Genomic DNA, 21338 nt, shown 5'->3' with positions numbered 1-21338 from the left:
CCTTGATCGGAGGTTGATGCAGGGAGCATATGGTTATTGATTCGGCTCTCAGGGGGAGTCTGAGCACCCATCATAATCAATAGGAGGATGAAAACAACTGCATGGAGCCAAAGCCTTTGCTTCCTGTGAGCACAGCACATTCTGGAGACTCAGGAGGATGCACATAAAACACAACCACTAACCTTTTTTAAACTCCTCCAGCATGGCATCCAGCTTAGTGTCGTGGAAGACGAAATGCACCGGGTGGTTGTAGAACTTGGTGACCGTTTTAAGCGTGGTGCAGTCGTCGGGGTCGACGAAGGCCAGGTCTTTGACGTACAGGATGTCCACGATGTTGGAGAGCTCGGCATCATACACGGGTATCCGCGTGTAGCCGCTTTCCATGATCTCAGACATGGTGTTGAAGTCCAACACGGCGTCGGTGTGAATCATGAAGCAGTTGCTCAGTGGCGTCATCACATCCTCAACCGTCTTGGTTCTGAGTTCCAGAGCACCTTGTATGATGTTCAGCTCTTCCTTGACCAGATCGTTGTAGGGTTCGGTGACCTTCAGCATCTCCACCAGCTTCTCGCGGTTGTAGACGGTGCCGATTTCCTGCCCGAGAATGTAGTCCAAAAGCTTACTGACGGGGAACGACAAGGGGAAGGTCAGGAGCATGAAAAACTTGGTCAACATGATGGTGTTGGCGCCTACGGCCAAACCGTGGCGCGAGCAGAGCGCTTGTGGCACGATTTCACCAAATATGACAATGCCAACAGTAGATGCCACCACGGCTCCCAACCCCGACCCAATCAAATCATCTAGCAGGATCGTCAAAGTTGTGTTGACCAGCACATTACCCAACAATAAAGAGCAAAGCAGATAGTTGCCCTTGCTTCGAATGGGTTCGATTTTGCGTGCATACTTCTTTTCCTTATTAGTTCCACAGCTTTGCACAATGCGAAGCTCCATTGGATCCAACGCCATGAGCCCCAGGTTGAGTCCGCTGAACATGCCAGACAGCACCAGCAAGCCTGAAACCAGGATGATTTGGAGCCAAAGCGGTAGAAGAGATTCTTTCTCCTCTACAACTAACAATCTTCCATCATTTTCACCCAGCTGGACCCATCTGTCTCCCAAACCCTGCCTGACACATAGACTGTAGGTCTTTTCTCGTTCACTCTTACGCAGTGGCTTCACATACACACTCACCAGACCTGATGTTCCTCTGTTGCTCACGTTCATGAAGGTGCTGATGCTCAGGTCTTTGGTGAAATCCTCACAAGTCCTGTTTAATTCGTCACTGTCACCCGTATTCACATGCTCGGGCCTTCGAACTTTGCTCACGTTCATGAAGGTGCTGATGCTCAGGTCTTTGGTGAAATCCTCACAAGTGCTGTTTAACGCGTCGCTGTCCTCCGTATCCACGTACTCCGTGAACCTGATGTGGGATGCTGAGTCTGGGCTCAGGTGCACCCCATAAAACCTGAGCAGGACGCTGCTCTCCTCCGTTACCTGGATGAGCCCGTCCTCCGTCGTGCTGGCCGCTTTGTCGCTCCTCTCCAGCCGCATGCCCAGGATCTGACTGCTGGAGCCGGGGCTCGACGTCTCCGTCCGCCCGCCGACAGAGCTCCAGAGGAACACTATGAAAGTTAGAAGACACCCCTGTCCACTCCGCTCTGTCGCCATGTTTGTTGCGCTCTCTCCGCAAGGTTGGACATTACGTCAAGTCATCGCTGCCACGCGCGGACCCCGCCCCCTCATCTGCATAATGCAAAATTGCGCAACGCCCACTTTCAATATAGTGGAAATAATTAGTAACAATGTTGAATTAAAGAAACTTTCATATGTGTAATGCTTATTTAAAATACATAACGTTAGGGCTTTAGAGATGAACGTCTCAAGGTAGTAGTTATTTATGATAAATTGTGGTAATAAGTTTAAATACATTTAAGCATTTAACATTTTAACGATGAACTATATATTTTTCTGCCGTCTTCATTTATTTTTTTTGCTCGCGGCACAGTGTTGTAGCGCGTGGAGTTGTTATGTAACAGCACGAGCCTTGTCCCCTACCCTTCACCACACAGTGGTGCATTTCATCACAAAATTAAATGGTAAAAAAGAAAGAAAGTATATAGAATAAGTTTTATTTTGAAAAAGATCATAATCATTTCTGGCAGGACTTTGATGACAATTAAAACACATTTCAACCTCAATTCCTTTGCTATAGCACTTAAATAATTGATTATTTATTCATTTTTTATCATCAATATAAATTAAAACCAGTAGAATAAATAATATCATTATGTTTAAATAGTAATTAAAAGTAAATAAATAAACTGCAATAAGCTGCCATAATGTAATAACATCACCAGTGTTGGGGAAAGTTACTTTTAAAAGTAATGCATTACAATATTGCGTTACTCCAAAAAAAAGTAACTAATTACGGTACTTAGTTACTTTTAATGGAAAGTAATGCGTTACGTTACTTTTGCGTTACTTTTTAAATCTGGACAGGGCTTGCTTGTTTGTTTAAAAAATACATCACTGGGTTTGTTGTTTGTGGAAGCGTGTAAAATCAATGTCATTGTGTCTATTAACCATCTCTGCATTTCGTGATGCACGTGCGTCCTCTAGTGCTACAAATAAACATCAACAGTGTGTGCTTTCTTAAATGCATTTTATTCTCAGATTAGTGCGTAATTATGTGCACATTTAAAACATTCTCAAAATTATAGAAGTGGCTTTCTACAACTAAATATTACAAGAAATAATATAATCTTGCTATTACTGAAGGATTTACCCATTGCATGCATTGACATGAGTAAGTTGTAATTGCTGTGATTCAATGTCATATTAATTGAGAGATATTCTCAGTAGTCTATATTCACAATTATTTTACATTAAGGAAAATATCTACTGATCAAATTTTTTTTTTTTTTTACAAATACATGGAAATGGTTCATACAACACCCTTTAGGAACTGCTTGCGTACAACCACTTTTCATAATTATTAATAGTAATTTGCTTAGAGAGAGAATAATTATGTAAAAACTTTGAAAAAAAAACCACACAAAAAAAACACTTATCTAGTAGTTTTGATTTCCCGTGTTTAAACATAGTGTGCTCAAAATCCATGATGTAAGGGCATGAGTAATCTTATCTAATGCTAATGGATATATGATATAAAGTCTGATTCCAGTCGAGTTTTATGCTTGTTTTCCTGTATGTCCTTCAGGTAGAAGCACATCCACAGTGAAGCGGACCTTCTTTGAATGTAGCACACTGTAAGTGTTGTCAAACTGGACCACATCTACAGAGAATAAGACATTGTTATCAGCATAAATAATAGGGCTGGGTAAAAAATAATCGATTCTCATTTTTACGGAACGATATCGATTCTTAAATTCCAAGAATCGATTAGTCTATTCTGTTTTCAGTTAATGGATGGAACATTGAAAGGCACTTCCCATCCAATATATCACGATAAGCATTGTGCATCGGTACTTTTATTATGAAACAAAGTCTCAGATTTCAAATTATGTCCCTTGTATTGCAATATTCAAACAATAAATGCTATTTTGGCACGGTTTAATGTGGAGTGACAGATCGCTGTAGCGCCTCAGATCAAGCAGCGCAAGGCGCATGTGAACTGATCATCTCCTCCACATTAATACCAGTTTCAGCACAAAATAAACATGACTAAGCATCCGAAGGTAAGTTAAAAGAAAGAGTATAACTTTACAAGCCGTATTCGGTCTCGTGTAATCTCTCAATCAGTGTTTCAGCCAAGCAAAGACGTCAATATAACGTCTTGTAAACAATGTCACGTAACTTCACATTTACCTATTAGAAAAATTTGAAAATATTAGAAAAACATATTCGGTGACCATAAACTCATTAGTCAGCTAGAAAAAGAAACTGTAGAGAGGGGCATTTTGCTTAATATATGCACCATATAACATATTCATTATACATTTTACTGTTATTCAATGTTTCATTTATGTTTGAATAAATCCATCAAGTTTTTATGACAGCCACCGTTATGTTTATATTTTAAAAAAACTAATTGAAGTAGAAATGTTATTATGTAATTGTAACTTTAATATTTTAAAACTTCATTAAGCGTAATTTTAACAAATCAGTCAATTTTAGCCTTCAATATTATTGTAATGTAGTACCAACTGATGCTCATGTATATTTTACAGCATTAGTTGAGAGATTTTTCTTTCCTTGAGAAAATTTGGCATGTACTGTACCTGATATATATTCAAAATAATCGATATCGAATCGAATAGAATCGAATCGGTAATCGAATCGCAAGCTTGTGAATGAGAATCGAATCGAATCGTGAAATTTGAGAATAGAATAGCAATGAAATTTAGAATAGCACCAAAAACTATGGAAGCTTGTTTCCCCTACAGGATAAAGAAATAAAAAGATAATCGCAACTTTTTATCTCACAAGTTAGACATTTCTTCTCTTTTTTTTCCAGAATTGGGATTTTTTTTATCTCACAAATCTGACTTTATTTTTCGCAATTCTCTGAATTTAGAGTAAAAAGTCTGAATTGTAAGATAAAAAGACACGGTTACCTCTTGGTTTTATTCCATGGTGGAAACAAGCTTCCATAAAAAAACTCAAATGTCAAACTCAAAACAAACGTACAGATGCCTGGTTCCTCACAGGTGTAGGATCCATCTTCTGGAACTAGGTGGGAATTGTAACGTTCGCTAGGCAGTATTGCCTGCATGGCTTCTACTTTTTTTGTCTCATTCCCTTTCGTCTTCAGGAAAAGTCCAAAACCGATATCAGACCCCTCACTCGCAAACTGCCATCTAGATTAAGAGATTAAGAAATATTACTAGTTTAACCACAAAAGAAAAATGCAATAGTAGTGTACATATGGAATATTATTGCATGCTATTTTGCTATTTTGCTATGCATAACAACTAGCACTTAACATATGGCACTTACTGTAGTACGCAGTTTGGAAAGAGCACCTCATAATCTAGCTGGTATGATGAGCCACGGCTAATAGTGATGCACTGGTCATACTTCACTTTGATAGAGTCCCGCACATAGTACGACTTCGGCACTACACCACCATAACGTAACTGAGAGGAAGACGTCAGATGAGTAAAGGCAACTAACAAAATATTGGTATTTTGAATAGACTACCGTTCAAAAGTTTGGGGTCAGTAAGACTTTTAAATGTTTTTGAAAGAGAACTCACCAAGGCTGCATTTATTTGATCAGAAATACAGTATAAACAATAATATTGTGAAATGTTATTACAAAATGTAATTTATTTCTGTGATGCAAAGCTGAATTTTTAGCATCATTACTCCACTCTTTAGTGTCAAATGATCCTTCAGAAATCGTTCCAATATTCCGATTTGCTGCTCAAGAAAAAAATCTTCTTATCAATGTGGAAAACAGTTGTGCTGCATAATATTTTTGTGGAAATCATGATGCACTTCATCTGTGATCTTACTGACCCCAAACCAGAATGGTAGTGTATGTTATTCTCCTGTTCACTAGTAAACCTCACCATGGTCTTACAGAGAGGGTCTCCATCAGGATCAGTCATGGATCCCCCATAAACCGCAGGTAACTGATCTGCATCCACATAGTTCCTCAACACCTCTTTCCAGTTGGCTGGAAGGTGGAGATCACAAGAGAAACTGTCATTCACGCAGGATGAGTTACACACCAAAGTCAACAGTATTGTGATGTTTGCCTTAACAAACAGCACTAATGAGACAACTTACAACCCAGCACAGCAATCTTCTGCCTTGTTTCCTCACGCAAGAAGTGTTTGACCAAGTTATATGCAATAGGGAAGAGTTTAGGGGCTGTAGAAAGAAGAACTTTATCATTAAAAGAATTCAAAACCGTTTATTATCAAACAATATTATGCTGATGCAATTTCACTGGTGCAACAATTACTCACCTTTGATTAAAAGCACCTTTTTTAGGCTCTCTGGATAGTTCTCTTCAAACATAGTCAGAATCTGCAGGGGGAAAATACCACAATATAACAATTTTAAATGTCATATTTAATTTGACATGTGAAGGACCGTAAGGCATGTGTTACAAGTGTTTAAAGGAATATTTCACCCCAAAATGAAAATTTGCTGACAGTTTACTCACCCTTGAATCATCCCAGATGTAGATGAGTTTGTTTATTCCTCAGATTGAGCATTACATCACTTGCTCACCAGTGGATCCTTCTGCAGTGAATGGGTGCCGTCAGAATGAGAGTCCAAACAGCTGATAAAAACATCACTATAATCCACAAGTAATCCACATTACTCCACTCCATCAATTAATATCTTGTGAAGTGAAAAGCTGCGTGTTTGTAAGAAACAAATTCATCAAGGCATTTTTAACTGTAAACCATCACTTCTGGCCAAAATATCCATAGTCCATAATAATGCTTCCTCCAGTGAAAAAGTCCCCTGTTGTCCTCTCACATCAAAATCCACCCCTGTATTAGTTGAACTGTTCTGGACCGTTTTCGCTTGTAAACAGTGCTTGATCTGTGCATATTTCTCTCCTGATTCAGATGAGAACATTTTTACTGGAGATAGCAACATTATATATTATGGACTTGTAATTTAGTCAATAAAACAACAGTATAAAGTAAACACGCAGCTTTTCTTTTCACAATACGTTAATTGATGGACTGGAGTGGTGTGGATTATTGTGATGTTTTTATCAGCTGTTTGGACTCTCGTTCTGACGGCACCCATTCACTGCAGAAGGATCCACTGGTGAGCAAGTGATGTAATGCTCAATCTGAGGAATAAACAAACTCATCTACATCTGGGATGATTCAAGGGTGAGTAAACTGTCAGCAAATTTTCATTTTGGGGTGAAATATTCCTTTAAACACTTGTAACACATGCCTTACGGTCCTTCACATGTCAAATTAAATATGACATTTAAAATTGTTATATTGTGGTATTTTCCCCCTGCAGATTCTGACTATGTTTGAAGAGAACTATCCAGAGAGCCTAAAAAAGGTGCTTTTAATCAAAGGTGAGTAATTGTTGCACCAGTGAAATTGCATCAGCATAATATTGTTTGATAATAAACGGTTTTGAATTCTTTTAATGATAAAGTTCTTCTTTCTACAGCCCCTAAACTCTTCCCTATTGCATATAACTTGGTCAAACACTTCTTGCGTGAGGAAACAAGGCAGAAGATTGCTGTGCTGGGTTGTAAGTTGTCTCATTAGTGCTGTTTGTTAAGGCAAACATCACAATACTGTTGACTTTGGTGTGTAACTCATCCTGCGTGAATGACAGTTTCTCTTGTGATCTCCACCTTCCAGCCAACTGGAAAGAGGTGTTGAGGAACTATGTGGATGCAGATCAGTTACCTGCGGTTTATGGGGGATCCATGACTGATCCTGATGGAGACCCTCTCTGTAAGACCATGGTGAGGTTTACTAGTGAACAGGAGAATAACATACACTACCATTCTGGTTTGGGGTCCATAACAACTAGCACTTAACATATGGCACTTACTGTAGTACGCAGTTTGGAAAGAGCACCTCATAATCTAGCTGGTATGATGAGCCACGGCTAATAGTGATGCACTGGTCATACTTCACTTTGATAGAGTCCCGCACATAGTACGACTTCGGCACTACACCACCATAACGTAACTGAGAGGAAGACGTCAGATGAGTAAAGGCAACTAACAAAATATTGGTATTTTGAATAGACTACCGTTCAAAAGTTTGGGGTCAGTAAGACTTTTAAATGTTTTTGAAAGAGAACTCACCAAGGCTGCATTTATTTGATCAGAAATACAGTATAAACAATAATATTGTGAAATGTTATTACAAAATGTAATTTATTTCTGTGATGCAAAGCTGAATTTTTAGCATCATTACTCCACTCTTTAGTGTCAAATGATCCTTCAGAAATCGTTCCAATATTCCGATTTGCTGCTCAAGAAAAAAATCTTCTTATCAATGTGGAAAACAGTTGTGCTGCATAATATTTTTGTGGAAATCATGATGCACTTCATCTGTGATCTTACTGACCCCAAACCAGAATGGTAGTGTATGTTATTCTCCTGTTCACTAGTAAACCTCACCATGGTCTTACAGAGAGGGTCTCCATCAGGATCAGTCATGGATCCCCCATAAACCGCAGGTAACTGATCTGCATCCACATAGTTCCTCAACACCTCTTTCCAGTTGGCTGGAAGGTGGAGATCACAAGAGAAACTGTCATTCACGCAGGATGAGTTACACACCAAAGTCAACAGTATTGTGATGTTTGCCTTAACAAACAGCACTAATGAGACAACTTACAACCCAGCACAGCAATCTTCTGCCTTGTTTCCTCACGCAAGAAGTGTTTGACCAAGTTATATGCAATAGGGAAGAGTTTAGGGGCTGTAGAAAGAAGAACTTTATCATTAAAAGAATTCAAAACCGTTTATTATCAAACAATATTATGCTGATGCAATTTCACTGGTGCAACAATTACTCACCTTTGATTAAAAGCACCTTTTTTAGGCTCTCTGGATAGTTCTCTTCAAACATAGTCAGAATCTGCAGGGGGAAAATACCACAATATAACAATTTTAAATGTCATATTTAATTTGACATGTGAAGGACCGTAAGGCATGTGTTACAAGTGTTTAAAGGAATATTTCACCCCAAAATGAAAATTTGCTGACAGTTTACTCACCCTTGAATCATCCCAGATGTAGATGAGTTTGTTTATTCCTCAGATTGAGCATTACATCACTTGCTCACCAGTGGATCCTTCTGCAGTGAATGGGTGCCGTCAGAATGAGAGTCCAAACAGCTGATAAAAACATCACTATAATCCACAAGTAATCCACATTACTCCACTCCATCAATTAATATCTTGTGAAGTGAAAAGCTGCGTGTTTGTAAGAAACAAATTCATCAAGGCATTTTTAACTGTAAACCATCACTTCTGGCCAAAATATCCATAGTCCATAATAATGCTTCCTCCAGTGAAAAAGTCCCCTGTTGTCCTCTCACATCAAAATCCACCCCTGTATTAGTTGAACTGTTCTGGACCGTTTTCGCTTGTAAACAGTGCTTGATCTGTGCATATTTCTCTCCTGATTCAGATGAGAACATTTTTACTGGAGATAGCAACATTATATATTATGGACTTGTAATTTAGTCAATAAAACTACAGTATAAAGTAAACACGCAGCTTTTCTTTTCACAATACATTAATTGATGGACTGGAGTGGTGTGGATTATTGTGATGTTTTTATCAGCTGTTTGGACTCTCGTTCTGACGGCACCCATTCACTGCAGAGGCTCCATTGGTGAGCAAGTGATGTAATGCTACATTTCTCCAAATCCGTTACAATGAACAAACAAATTCATGTCCATCCTGGATGACCTGAGAGTGAGTAAAATTTTGATTTTTGGGTGAACTATATATTTAAAAAAATTATTTGTGATAAATTTCTTATTACAGTATATACTGTACTTACTGACCGGCAAATAACAAGAAAGATTTCAGCTCAAACACCAAAGCTCTATGTGTCTGAGCATGTGGCTAGGTCACAGTAAAATACAAACAATTATACATAGTGATATTAAAAGTTTTTATCTTATTATTGTTGGACTTCAAGAGGACTAAGCTGTACTGAAAGCATCATGTTCCTACCTCGCCATACAGCTCAACGGCAGGCTTCCAAATATGTTTCATGCCAAGCCCCTCACAGTCATAAATGATGGTGATTGATTCAATATATTTGCCAAGCTGATGAATAAGATCACCCAAAAACAATTAAAAAAAACACAGACATAATCCTGATCACTGCAGATGGGAAGCAGATTTGAATGTTCAAATAATAAAATATCACATTACACTCATTACACTTTTAAAACTAAAGGTTCCAAAAGGGGAGTTTTACATCAATGCCATAAATGAAACATTTTTGGTTCCCCAAGAAACCGTTCAGTGAACAGTTCTTAAATGAAATATACATATTTATGGATGTTAAAGCTTCTTGATGGATCTACAGATGCCAATAGAGAACGTTTAGTTTTTTGAGAGTGAAGAAAATAAAGTCATAGTTTTCAGAGTGTATTCTTAGTAATTTGGTCTTGACAGACTGTACCTTTTTAGACTGCTTCTCACACTCTTGTCGTAGAAGTTCAGCGTCTCTGACTTTGGTCCTCAGGCAGTCTTGTTTGCTAGCCGACAGTAAAAGGCCCTTTGGATCAAGAGGGCCGATGATATCGTACCAGACAGGACTTCCTTCACGATCATAGCCACACAATCCCCCTGCCACATAGCGCTCAATGACCTGGACGGAGAAAAACAACATAAGTTTGTTAGCAAGGCCATTTTCATTTTGAGATCATGATAAAAATTTTAACTGTCCTGATATACCTCAGGTGGCTTCCAGTCGTCAACGATGGTGTCTACTTTCATATGCTTGCGAAACTCCAGTTGCTGGAGTACAACGATATTGACATATGTAAGGCAAATTAGAAAATTCTGGTTTAATTTGGTTTCTTACATGCATTATTCAATGTGGCTGTATTACAGAAATGTCCTATCTTATATTGTAAAAAATATATTTCAATCATGACAACTCTCAGAAGATTTTAGCATGGTGATGGATATGACAATGTTAATGTATTTGGTCTTGGCGGAACAGATCTGCTACGCTGCTGCTGTTGGTTATTGCTGTAGTTGTAGATTATTGCTGCTGCTGCTGCAAGCAAGTACAGGAAATTGCTACTGCCAGTGCATATGGCGATATGGTGCCATGAGTATTTAAGACATGCTGCTGCTGCACAAATAGCATATAAAATAACCCCGTAGCAGATCTATACAGGTGGAGCTGGGGAAGGTGAAGGGTTTCAGAGAAATCTGAAAGCGCACTGCAGGAATCTCAAGTGAATGCTAGCCAGCCATATAAATGCAAGGCAGTAAGCTCATTGGCTTGAACCAATCAGCTTGTGCCAAGTCGTTTAACTCTCTGAATATCATCAGTTACGTTAACACCCCGTCAGAATACGCCATCTAGAGTTTCATGACTGAACTATATATATATATATATATATATATATATATATTTCCTAAGTGAAATTATCATGGTTGCTATACAAATACGATAGGATTTTGAGTTAGGATGTTTCTATAATACAGCCTCAGGTGTTTAAAGTGCTTGTAAATTCATTTAAGATGTGATATTTACCTTTCTAATCATTGCCTCAGATTTTAGGACATTGAAGCTTCTAGCTGCAAACAAGATTTAAAAGCAAACTTAAAATGTCTTTTATATAATCTACACTAAAACAATTAGAAACTTGTGTTACTTGTAGAAATTACTTTGAAATGATTTTCATCCAGAAATGACTAGAAAATGTCACAAATAATTACAAAGAAATGGCAAGTAACACTTTGAAATAAATATGAAATTTTGAGCTATAGAATGACTGAAATAGTTGTTTTTTGTTTGTTTTGTAAAATGTACTCCTATAATTTGTGTTTCATTTACAACTTTTACTTTAACTTTTGTTATTAATTACAACTTTTGCATTACTCTACAGTCTTGATTCTTTTATTTTTAATGCAAAATAGGAAAATATGTACAACAGATGCCAGATTTCTATGCTGCTCTTTCCCAGATGAATCACAATTAAAGGCTAAATGCAGATGAGAAGGACTTTTGGATATTATACAATAATGTAGTGCAAAGGGTGAGAGCAAATAAATCTGGAACGGTCAAAAATCACAGGTGAAGGGAGATAAACTCTGACGCATACATTCAGAAGAATGTCACCTTGAACTTCTCTCTCAAAAAGTAAAGTCAACAGATGGTTTTGGGATGTTCTGCCTCAACATACAATATTGATTTCTAGATAAAACTGTTTAAGATGAAGCAATCGGACATGCAAAAACTAAATACGTCTCAGAAATAACTTTTTTTGTTTCATGGAAGAGTACTTGCATATATTGTCCTCCATATAATCGCAAGTGTTTGCTGAAGATTACTGTAGATCTGGCAGTCTGTTAATCAACACACAGGTTCATGGGGTCAAAAGGTCACCCATAGAGCATGCAGTCAGAGTCAGAGATAATTTAATGGCAAGAACTTTAGCAGGCTTCCGCTACATTCATACAAAAGTTACCTGAAATCAAATTCCCAGATAAGGACAGTTTATGAGAACCAAGTTTCCCGCTACTCTGATGTTTGTATTATTACATTTTAAAATCCATTCTCACCCCTGAGCCACCGGAGCAGATAATGGTCAGTTTGATTGGGCAGTTGATCCAACACATCTGCTATTTTCTCCCGAAACTAATCAAACAAATTGCATTAAAATATATAAACAAATCTTGGACAGGAATATGGTTAACTCTGAAGATTAGTTTTGTATGCTATATTACATTTTAATAGAAGGACATACCACCGTTCAAAGTCTGGGGTCTTTATGTTTCAAAAAAAAAAAAAAAGTCTCAAAGCTACAGTAAAAACAGTGATGTTGTGGAATATTATTATAATTTAACTTTCAGCACCATTACTCAGTCTTCAGTGTCACATGATCCTTCAGAAATCATTCTAATATGCTGATTTGCTGCTCAAGAAACATTTATTATTATTAGTTGTGCTTCTTGCCATAATATTTTGTTGATTCTTTAATGATCAGAAAGTTCAAAACAACAGCATCTATTTGAAATAGAAATCTTATGCAATTTTATAAATATCTTTACTGTCATTTTTAGATAAATTGAATACATCCTTGCTGAATAGAAGTATTCATTTCTATAAATAAATACACTTACTGACCCCAAAGCTTTGACCGGTCGTGTGTATCGTATTTAATATTAAAACTGATATGTAAACAGTTATGAGTCTTAAACGAAACTATGAATGACACTCAAAATATATCAAAATATCCTGAAATTCAGGAATAAAAAAAAGAGATTTGCATTTACTTGCCTGTGCTAAAGCCTCAGTTTGTTTGGGACTGAGGTCTTCTACTCGTCCGCTCATGTTGGCAGCATTAAACACACCTCTGCATTGAGTTCTCGCGCTCATGCAGCTGATATTTATACCCGGTCACTAGAGCCGCTCGCGCTGATGTAAAGACAAGGCACGCGTAGCTAAGGTAATGAATGAAAGATACAGCGTCATTCTGAAACCATGCATGACAACGAACACTTAATATTGTTCTGCAATCATGCACTACAATAGCTGGTTACATCCGTGAAATATCCCCTACAGACGATTTTTTTTGCACGACATTTTATATTATATTTATAAACATATCTACAATTTGGCAGTACTGGTAAACACATCAGCAAAATATTTCGATTTCGATTTATCATAACTTAAATTCCCGTTATATTAGGATTATATTCGAATATTTAATGTGGACCAATAATAATGCTCCAAGTGATTGACATTTATATTATAATTAGTTTCAAAAATAAGCCACCGTCGTTGGTCAGAATGCATTTACGTTTATTTACATGATTGGCAATCATGTAGTGTAACTACTGTAAATCATAATTAAAATAGTGCAAGTAAATCATAATTAAAATAGTGTAAGAATCGTATTTTTTGTATGTGTAATGACTAATAGCAAGTTACCAACGTTTATTGTAGTAAAAGTAATGGTATTTTGATAGAAACATGGTTGCCATGGAGATTGTTTTGCATGATTAATTGACCAATTAGTTTATTAATACATGTTTTGGGTCTTTTTGAACGATTTGGTTGTGCAAATTACCCCATTGTATTAACCATTCTCTTGCTAGGCCTCTGAAAATGTTTCACTTTTCTGCTGGCATCAAGCCCTTTCATTTTTTTCAACACTTCCCGTCCAAAAATCTGTCAGATAGAGACCATCTTCGCCATCCCAGTGTTATTTTAGTATTACATAAGCCTATATACTATTGTGTTTAAAAAAAATTTTTTTTTTGATTTGTCTTTTGTTTGTTTATTTTTAATTGATTTGAGTTATTTTTTATTTATTTATTTAGGTTTTAAATATTTCTATTATTTAGGTTTGATTTATTTTATCTCGGTTTTAGTTTTAGATTTATTTCAAGAATTTAAAGCAACATTTCTAATTTGTGTTTAATAAATTTTTATCTATATTTATTTCAGTTAACAAAAATTGATCAATAGTTTTAGTTAACGACTGCTCCCCTGCGCCATCCAATCAGTTCCTGTGTTGTTGTTTTTTGTAGCATTGTTTTTCCCATTCAGATGAGGTTGGAACTGGAACATGCAGACAGCTGTTTAATTTTTATCTATATTTATTTCAGTTAACAAAAATTGATCAATAGTTTTAGTTAACGACTGCTCCCCTGCGCCATCCAATCAGTTCCTGTGCTGTTGTTTTTTGTAGCATTGTTTTTCCCATTCAGATGAGGTTGGAACTGGAACATGCAGACAGCTGTTTCACCCAGAGCAGCTGATAACTGGGAAGGAGGATGCTGCCAACAGTTACGCCAGAGGCCATTACACCATTGCAAGGAAATAGTAGACGTGGTAAATGATCGTGTTCACAAACTGGTAAGACATTTTTCTATATTTAGATATGCAAGTTTTCTTGCAATTATGTTTTTATAGATTTATTAATAGTTTGTACCTTTTTTTATTTAGTGTGACCAGTGCACTGGAATACAAGGTTCCCTCATCTTCCACAGCTTTGGTGGTGGAACTGGTTCAAGGCTTTGCTTCACTGTTGATGGAGAGGCTGTCCATTGACCATGGCAAGAAAGCCAAGCTTGAGTTTGCCGTCTACCTTGCACCTCAGCTACCACATTTTTATTCAGTTCCCCTCACTTTAAAGTCGAGATGAAACAGAAATAGCGACAGATCTTTTCTTACGTGTTGTGATGTACAGCTAAGAAAAACGATAATTGAAAAGGGAAAATTATTGCTGGTTAATTTGCATAATCCATTGGCACACGTGAATGCAAGGGGTGGAGTTCAAGCAAATTTCAAGCAGATTTCAGAGCCAAGTGGATTTTGAATGCAGCTTCCAAAAGAGATATTTTTATATTTGATACAAACACATGGGTGTGAAGTGCGGCACATCACTAGCTGCTAAATTCAAATCTGCGTTCGCTGGCTGGCGCTGAGGCAGAGACAGACAGCGCTGAGCATTATAACCAATCACACACGATTCTGTTGAGCTTATGAATGCAATTGCCAATCAGAGGAGGCATCGCTGAAGTTTTGTTCACTGCACGCTGACTGAATTCTGCTCTCATCAGAAACAAGTGCAGATGTGCGTACGAAGGGAAGTAAGAGATTAATTTCACTGTGTAAACAACTTCAGTGATTATAACGGGAGTTTTTGAGAGTGCTTGAACTCTGGTTAGACGTCAATGATAATGTTCTTTGATGATGTAAATGTTCTTTGCTCTCTTTCTGTAGAAAGTGTTATAATTGGCTAACTTACAATGTTTTTATTAAATTCACACTAAATACAGTGTCAATCGTATTAAAATATTTTATGGCATGACACCCATATCTGGTAGGCCTACTTAATTAAAAAGACGGATTTTATGTTTAGTTAATCGATTACACTAATATTATTTGCCCATCGCCCATTATACAGTAGATCAACTAACAATCTATAAAGGTGCAAAATGCATTTACTTACGCATATTTGAGAATCAAGATATCCACCCATCCCCCAAACCAACCCCCCCCCCAAATAATACCTGCATGACGCCCCTAGTTTCTGGTATTGTTCAGTCACTTTATACTGAGAAATTTTCAACACTTTTACTTCATCAGAATGGTACAAAGCTTCACTTAAATATTGTATTAAATGAAAAATATGATAAAATGGGAAATATCTTGGAAACCACCTGTAACACACTCAAGATCCACTATATTTCAGTTTTTCAGTCAAGTGGATAATGAAAAACATTGCAAGTACTTCTTCAGGTTTCCACCACAGTGGTAGAGCCCTACAATTCTATTCTGACCACACACACCACCCTCGAGCTCTCCGACTGCGCTTTCATGGTGGACAACAAGGCCATCTATGATATCTGCCGAAATTATCTGGACATACACCAACCTCAACCGCCTCATTGGTCAGATCGTGTCATCGATCAGCGCCTCCCTGCGCTTCGACGTAGCTCTCAACGTTGATCTGACAGAGTTCCAAACCAACCTGGTGCCGTACCCTCGCATCCACTTCCCCCTGGTCACGTCCGCCCCGGTGTTCTCCACGTACCACGAGCAGCTGTCCGTCATGGAAATCACCAACGCCTGCTTTCAGCCAGCCAATCAGATGGTGAAGTGCGACCCTCGGCACGTGAAGTACATGGCTTGCTGTATGCTGTACCGTGGAGACGTGGTTCCAAAGGATGTCAATGCCTCCATTGGAAGCATAAAGACCAAGAGGACCATTCAGTTTGTTGACTGGTGTCCCACAGGGTTCAAGGTCAACCTGTGTCTTTTGTGTTCTACGTTGGACTGTACACTGGAGAAAACAACATAGCAATATATAACAAACTATTACAAGTGGAACAATGCTGTAACATAGCATACAATATTAATGTTTGTAAATATTTGCATGAGTCGTTAGGTGTGAAAAGATGTGTTGCTTAAACTGTTTTCAGGTTGGTATCAACTACCAGCCGCCGACTATGGTTCCAGGAGGCGATCTGGCCAAAGTTCAAAGGGCAGTCTGCATGTTGAGCAACACCACAGCCATCACTGAGGCCTGGGACCGTCTGCATCACAAGTTTGATCTAATGTACGCGAAGAGAGTCTTCGTGCACTGGTATGTCGGAGAAGGTATGGAGGAGAGCGAGTTTGCGGAGGCCCGTGAAGATTTAGCCGCTCTCGAGAAAGATTATGAAGAGGTGGGAGTCGACACTCCCGAAGGAGAAGGTGAAGAGGGAGAAGAAGAAATGTGATATTAAGTTCTGAATATATCAATAAATATTGACATTTCCCTTTTAGTAGTCTTTTAGGCATTTATTAATCAGCATTAAAAAAAAATCTAGCCACAGATAGCCACTAATCAAACAGCTACAATGTACAGTACTTTACATAAGGAGTGTTACAGGTTACCACACTACAGATAAAACAGTTCAGAAGGATTCTGCACCATAAATTGTCTTCAGAAACAGAAAGTTGTAGATGGCTTCGAAGATTTATCAAAGCACAGCGACGGTGTGATTAAATGCTTTCTTCATTAATCGTCACTTTTATGTTGGTTCTGTTGCAAGGCACATTTGATTTATTTTAACCTGTACTAACATCAGTATACAATAAGTGACTTTACTCTCTAACTTCACAGACTTGCATAATAACATCCTTCATATAAAACGTGCACAAGAATTGTCACAACCCAGCATGACAGTTTTTACATCAAAGTACCTGCACTTCTCTGCAAAGACAGATTTCATCAGAAATACAGCGCCAAAATAGATCACTTTACATATCTGTAATGTTGTAAACAGTGTTCTAATTATTTTTATAATATCATATTCATATTATTTTTAATATGGTAGCTGTCTAAGGATAGTTTGATTCAGTTTAGGTTAATTAAACTGATTATAATACACATTAATTTCTAATTGGACAGTTGATGGGTCATAGAGGATATGTTAAAGGAACAGTTCACCCAAAAATGACAATTTGCTGGAAATGTACTCACCCTCTGGCCATTGAAGATGTAGATCAGATTGTTTCTTCATCAGAACAGATTTGGACAAATTGAGCATTACATCACTTGCTCACCAATGGATCCTCTGCAGTGAATGGGTGCCGTCAGAATGAGAGTCCAAACAGCTGATAAAAACATCACAATAATCCACACTACACCGATCAGTTATTGTCTTTATGATGGAACGACTTTATAATGGATTTGTTTATTACAAATGCGCAGCTTTTTGTTTCACAAGACATTAATTGATGATGGACTGGAGTGTGTGGGTTTTCTTGTGATGTTTTTAATCAGCTGTTTGGACTCTCATTCTGACAGCCCCCATTCACTGCAGAGGATCCATTGGTGAGCTAGTGATGTAATGCTAAATTTCTCCAAATCTGTTCCAATGAAGAAACAAACTTATCTACATCTTGGATTGCCTGATGGCAAGAAAATTTACATTTTTGGGTGAATTATTCCTTTAAAAAAAGTGAGACAGCGCTGTGAGCATTTTGCATTGCTTTTATAGAAATGCTGTACCGGATAGTCACCAAACAGACACATTAGAAAAGAGCACAGGTCTAATAATAGAGGGAGTGTTTTACAGTGTGGATAACTTTACATCAGTGTAGAGTTTCTTTGGGAAATTATTCAAGCAGTCTTTGTATCAGTGTAATTCTAAGCGGACCCTGATAAACTCACTTTCAAAACACCTGCTCTGCTAAATCATTACGCTGACAACACAATATAAAAGGAGTCTTAAAATAAATCCTAGAGAAAACGGGATAAATATAGAGCACAAAATACAGCCCTTTAACACTGCTATTTGTGTGCAGATTTGACCTGGGATGATCAGTACCAGCTGCAACTGTAATAAAGAGGAAGCATTATGTGACCAAACAGGTTCACCTATTGTTTTACACCAAAGGAGGAAGACAAAAAAGGTTTGGATAAATGTTTTGTGGTCCCGTCTTCACCGGAATATTTACATAGTTTAAATTGTGCAAAGTATTTGGATACTCGGGTCATGCTTAAAAAAAATGTCTGAACATCATGCATGTCTCAAATGCTGCAGGATGTTTTCTCTTCACTAACTTTTCTTTTCTGCATCACTTTTGCTCAATGTGTTTAAATAAGCTGGTGTTTTTTTCCAGGACATGTCCTGGCTGAGATTTCTAATGGTTTTGGGTTTGTTTGCATGTTGACGTTCTCTCTATAGTCCTCATACCTTTTATACACATGTATTTGCATTGCTTTGACTTTCTCTGTAGATCCCGCCTTCTCGCATGCCACGATTGGTTGATTATGTACCATGCCTGCACGCTATTGGTCAAACTACTTTTCACACCAAAGGAGGAAGACAAAAAAGGTTTGGATAAATGTTTTGTGGTCCCGTCTTCACCGGAATATTTACATAGTTTAAATTGTGCAAAGTATTTGGATGCTCGGGTCATGCTTAAAAAATGTCTGAACATCATGCATGTCTCAAATGCTGCAGGATGTTTTCTCTTCACTAACTTGTCTTTTCTGCATCACTTTTGCTCAATGTGTTTAAATAAGCTGGTGTTTTTTTCCGGGACATGTCCTGGCTGAGATTTCTAATGGTTTTGGGTTTGTTTGCATGTTGACGTTCCCTCTATAGTCCTCATACCTTTTATACACATGTATTTGCATTGCTTTGACTTTCTCTGTAGATCCCGCCTTCTCGCATGCCATGATTGGTTGATTATGTACCATGCCTGCACGCTATTGGTCAAACTACTTTTCAGAAATGAGCTTCAGCAAGTATGAAAACAATAGAAAAACTAAGAGTGTGAGTGAGGTAAATTCATATCTGACCTAGGGTGGACCTGCGGAGCTGGTAGGACTCGTGCAGATCTTGTAAACAGCAGTAGCGTTTGGTCAGCTGGATCTTCTGATGGTCCATCTCAGGCTGCAGGCTCAGGTTCTGCTCCGCCAGGCTGCGGTTACTGGCGATCGTCAGCTCTTTATTCTGCTGCATGTCCTGCATCTGTGAGTCACAGACCATGCTTCAAGGATCTTTTCAACTACTCAGCAGTGCAATGCAAGATTATTTATACAGCCCATGCACTATAAAATAAGGAAATAAAAAAAAGGACCTAAATAATGTAATAAAGCTATTATTTAATAAATATTAAAATATGTATAAAATTTAAAACTAATTTAAATAAAACAATATAATTTAATAAAATGTACTGCTTAAGAGAGTACATGAATTATATATATATATACATAAACATAAGAACATAAAGCATCTAAAAGGGCCTAAAATAATGTAATAAAACAATAATTTAATATATAGCAATAATTTATATATAGGCCGCAAATATTCAAAAATATTAATATGGCTATAAATAATCTATTCATTTAATATTATAGTAATTTATTTTATATATTTGAACAATATAGCATGCTTTTTTAAATATATATAATTACACATATATGATTGATTGTAAATGTTTATTATTAAAATAAATAATATTGTATGATCATTTGGATGATAAAAACATTTCACTTTTTGACATTTTTAGACATGAAAAAAAAATACATGAAACTCTAATAATCAATAATCAGTCATATTATGGTATTATCAGCATTGCTATATATACTAAAGAAATTGCATGTTTGCAATGTCACAGCGTTCATGCTAAACCAGTCCAACTTCATATCACAGTCATCTTTTTGTCTTTATGTTATAAGGTCAGTTCATAAAGCCTTCATTCTTTAGTCTGACACACTCCTTCAGTCAACAACACTTCCCAATAAATCAACACTGCTGTAGTCAAACGAGAAAGATCTCTGTCCCAGAATCCAGCAAAACACAAAAGCAGCAGTGCTATGAAAGCTCGAGCAGCGGTCCCCAAACATATCATCATATTCCGGGATTAAACCCACCTCCTCCATCTCCCTGACCATCCTCCGGAGCTTGTCATCGTCCTCCAGCAGCTCGTGCAGCTGTGTGGAAGAGTACGACTGCAGTCTGTTCTCGAAGCCGGACATTTCTCCCATGGCTTTGTTATTGTGTCTCTCCGCTCCGCCGCCGCAGGGAAGTCTCTTGAGCTGCTCCTCGACCGGAAGTCGAGTAATTCCCGTCAAATCAGCGCGTGCGAATGGACGTGACGTCACGTGCGTGGACGTGCGCGCGACGTCAAGAGGCCATTCATGGAGAAGGATTTAGGAAATAGAGTTTTTATGTAAACATACAATTTGATTAATAGCTTTACAGTATATTTCCGTTAACACGTTTAAAGTAACTTTCCTATCATTTGTACTCATATATATTATACATTGTTTAGTATATGATTGTTTTCAATTAAAATCACAACAGATTTAGTATATATTTAGCATTTATTTGCTGCATTTCAACAGAAAATCTTATTAATTGCAAACCCTACAATAAATTCATCACTGTAACTACAGTTTCCGCCACAAATACTGTAGTTACTAACAATAAATAAATATGAGATCACCATATCATATCATTGTATTAAATTCCCTTTCGATGTGGCTAATATCATAAGGTGATATTTTAATATATAGCATTGTACCACTGTTATTTTAGTGTCACTGGTATAACTTTTGTTAATATCTTGATCGCTTTTATTTTATGTTTTCCGTTTTCACTGTAATTTTATTTAAAGTTCTAGTAATTTTGTTTCTA

At 37.4% G+C, this 21338-nt stretch overlaps 3 protein-coding genes and 1 pseudogene across 11 annotated transcripts; 1 reads left to right on the top strand and 3 right to left on the bottom strand.

The window, feature by feature from the left end:
* Positions 1 to 163: 163 nt before the first annotated feature.
* On the bottom strand, positions 164 to 1728 carry LOC107567758 (metal transporter CNNM4-like). Its single transcript, XM_016253498.1, has 2 exons — positions 1385 to 1728; positions 164 to 1282 (listed from the first exon to the last, which is right to left on the bottom strand). Exons 1-2 carry the CDS (start codon positions 1666 to 1668, stop codon positions 178 to 180), a joined length of 1389 nt encoding a protein of 462 aa, XP_016108984.1. The 5' UTR covers positions 1669 to 1728; the 3' UTR covers positions 164 to 177.
* Positions 1729 to 2635: 907 nt separating this feature from the next.
* LOC107567763 (SEC14-like protein 2) lies at positions 2636 to 13203 on the bottom strand. Of its 9 annotated transcripts, none has more exons than XM_016253501.1 (12): positions 12964 to 13197; positions 12246 to 12321; positions 11215 to 11258; positions 10401 to 10463; positions 10126 to 10314; positions 9669 to 9764; positions 8500 to 8560; positions 8318 to 8401; positions 8098 to 8204; positions 7521 to 7660; positions 4651 to 4820; positions 2637 to 3295 (listed from the first exon to the last, which is right to left on the bottom strand). In XM_016253501.1, exons 1-12 carry the CDS (start codon positions 13060 to 13062, stop codon positions 3192 to 3194), a joined length of 1233 nt encoding a protein of 410 aa, XP_016108987.1. In that variant the 5' UTR covers positions 13063 to 13197; the 3' UTR covers positions 2637 to 3191. The 9 variants fall into 9 exon arrangements, with proteins under 9 accessions (XP_016108989.1, XP_016108995.1, XP_016108987.1 ...); XM_016253505.1 differs by lacking the exon at positions 12964 to 13197 and adding an exon at positions 11971 to 12029 and having other exon boundaries at positions 12152 to 12317; XM_016253506.1 differs by lacking the exon at positions 12964 to 13197 and adding an exon at positions 11971 to 12029 and having other exon boundaries at positions 12246 to 12315.
* Positions 13204 to 14698: 1495 nt separating this feature from the next.
* LOC107567762 (tubulin alpha chain-like) lies at positions 14699 to 17543 on the top strand (annotated as a pseudogene).
* A 1896-nt stretch (positions 17544 to 19439) lies between these two features.
* On the bottom strand, positions 19440 to 20842 carry LOC107567761 (vacuolar protein sorting-associated protein 37B-like). Its single transcript, XM_016253500.1, has 2 exons — positions 20573 to 20842; positions 19440 to 19667 (listed from the first exon to the last, which is right to left on the bottom strand). Exons 1-2 carry the CDS (start codon positions 20684 to 20686, stop codon positions 19485 to 19487), a joined length of 297 nt encoding a protein of 98 aa, XP_016108986.1. The 5' UTR covers positions 20687 to 20842; the 3' UTR covers positions 19440 to 19484.
* Positions 20843 to 21338: the final 496 nt, after the last annotated feature.

This window comes from Sinocyclocheilus grahami, unplaced genomic scaffold, assembly GCF_001515645.1.
Source record: "Sinocyclocheilus grahami isolate Dianchi unplaced genomic scaffold, SAMN03320097.WGS_v1.1 scaffold1186.1, whole genome shotgun sequence".
In the NCBI taxonomy this organism is placed as follows: domain Eukaryota; kingdom Metazoa; phylum Chordata; class Actinopteri; order Cypriniformes; family Cyprinidae; genus Sinocyclocheilus; species Sinocyclocheilus grahami.
The sequence above is the reverse complement of the archived record's forward strand: the minus strand, read 5'-3'. Positions and strand labels throughout refer to the sequence as shown.

Excerpts from the sequence above, each read along its gene's own strand:
- LOC107567758 (XM_016253498.1), bottom strand. The coding sequence starts at position 1,668 with ATGGCGACAGAGCGGAGTGGACAGGGGTGTCTTCTAACTTTCATAGTG. Across the intron at positions 1,283-1,384 it reads GATACGGAGGACAGCGACGC|TGACGAATTAAACAGGACTT; the intron begins GTTAAACAGCAC and ends TACGGGTGACAG.
- LOC107567763 (XM_016253501.1), bottom strand. The coding sequence starts at position 13,062 with ATGAGCGCGAGAACTCAATGCAGAGGTGTGTTTAATGCTGCCAACATG. Across the intron at positions 9,765-10,125 it reads GTGAGAAGCAGTCTAAAAAG|CTTGGCAAATATATTGAATC; the intron begins GTACAGTCTGTC and ends CTTATTCATCAG. Across the intron at positions 4,821-7,520 it reads TTTCCAAACTGCGTACTACA|ATGGCAGTTTGCGAGTGAGG; the intron begins GTAAGTGCCATA and ends CTCTTAATCTAG.
- LOC107567761 (XM_016253500.1), bottom strand. The coding sequence starts at position 20,686 with ATGGGAGAAATGTCCGGCTTCGAGAACAGACTGCAGTCGTACTCTTCC. Across the intron at positions 19,668-20,572 it reads TGGTCAGGGAGATGGAGGAG|ATGCAGGACATGCAGCAGAA; the intron begins GTGGGTTTAATC and ends TGTGACTCACAG.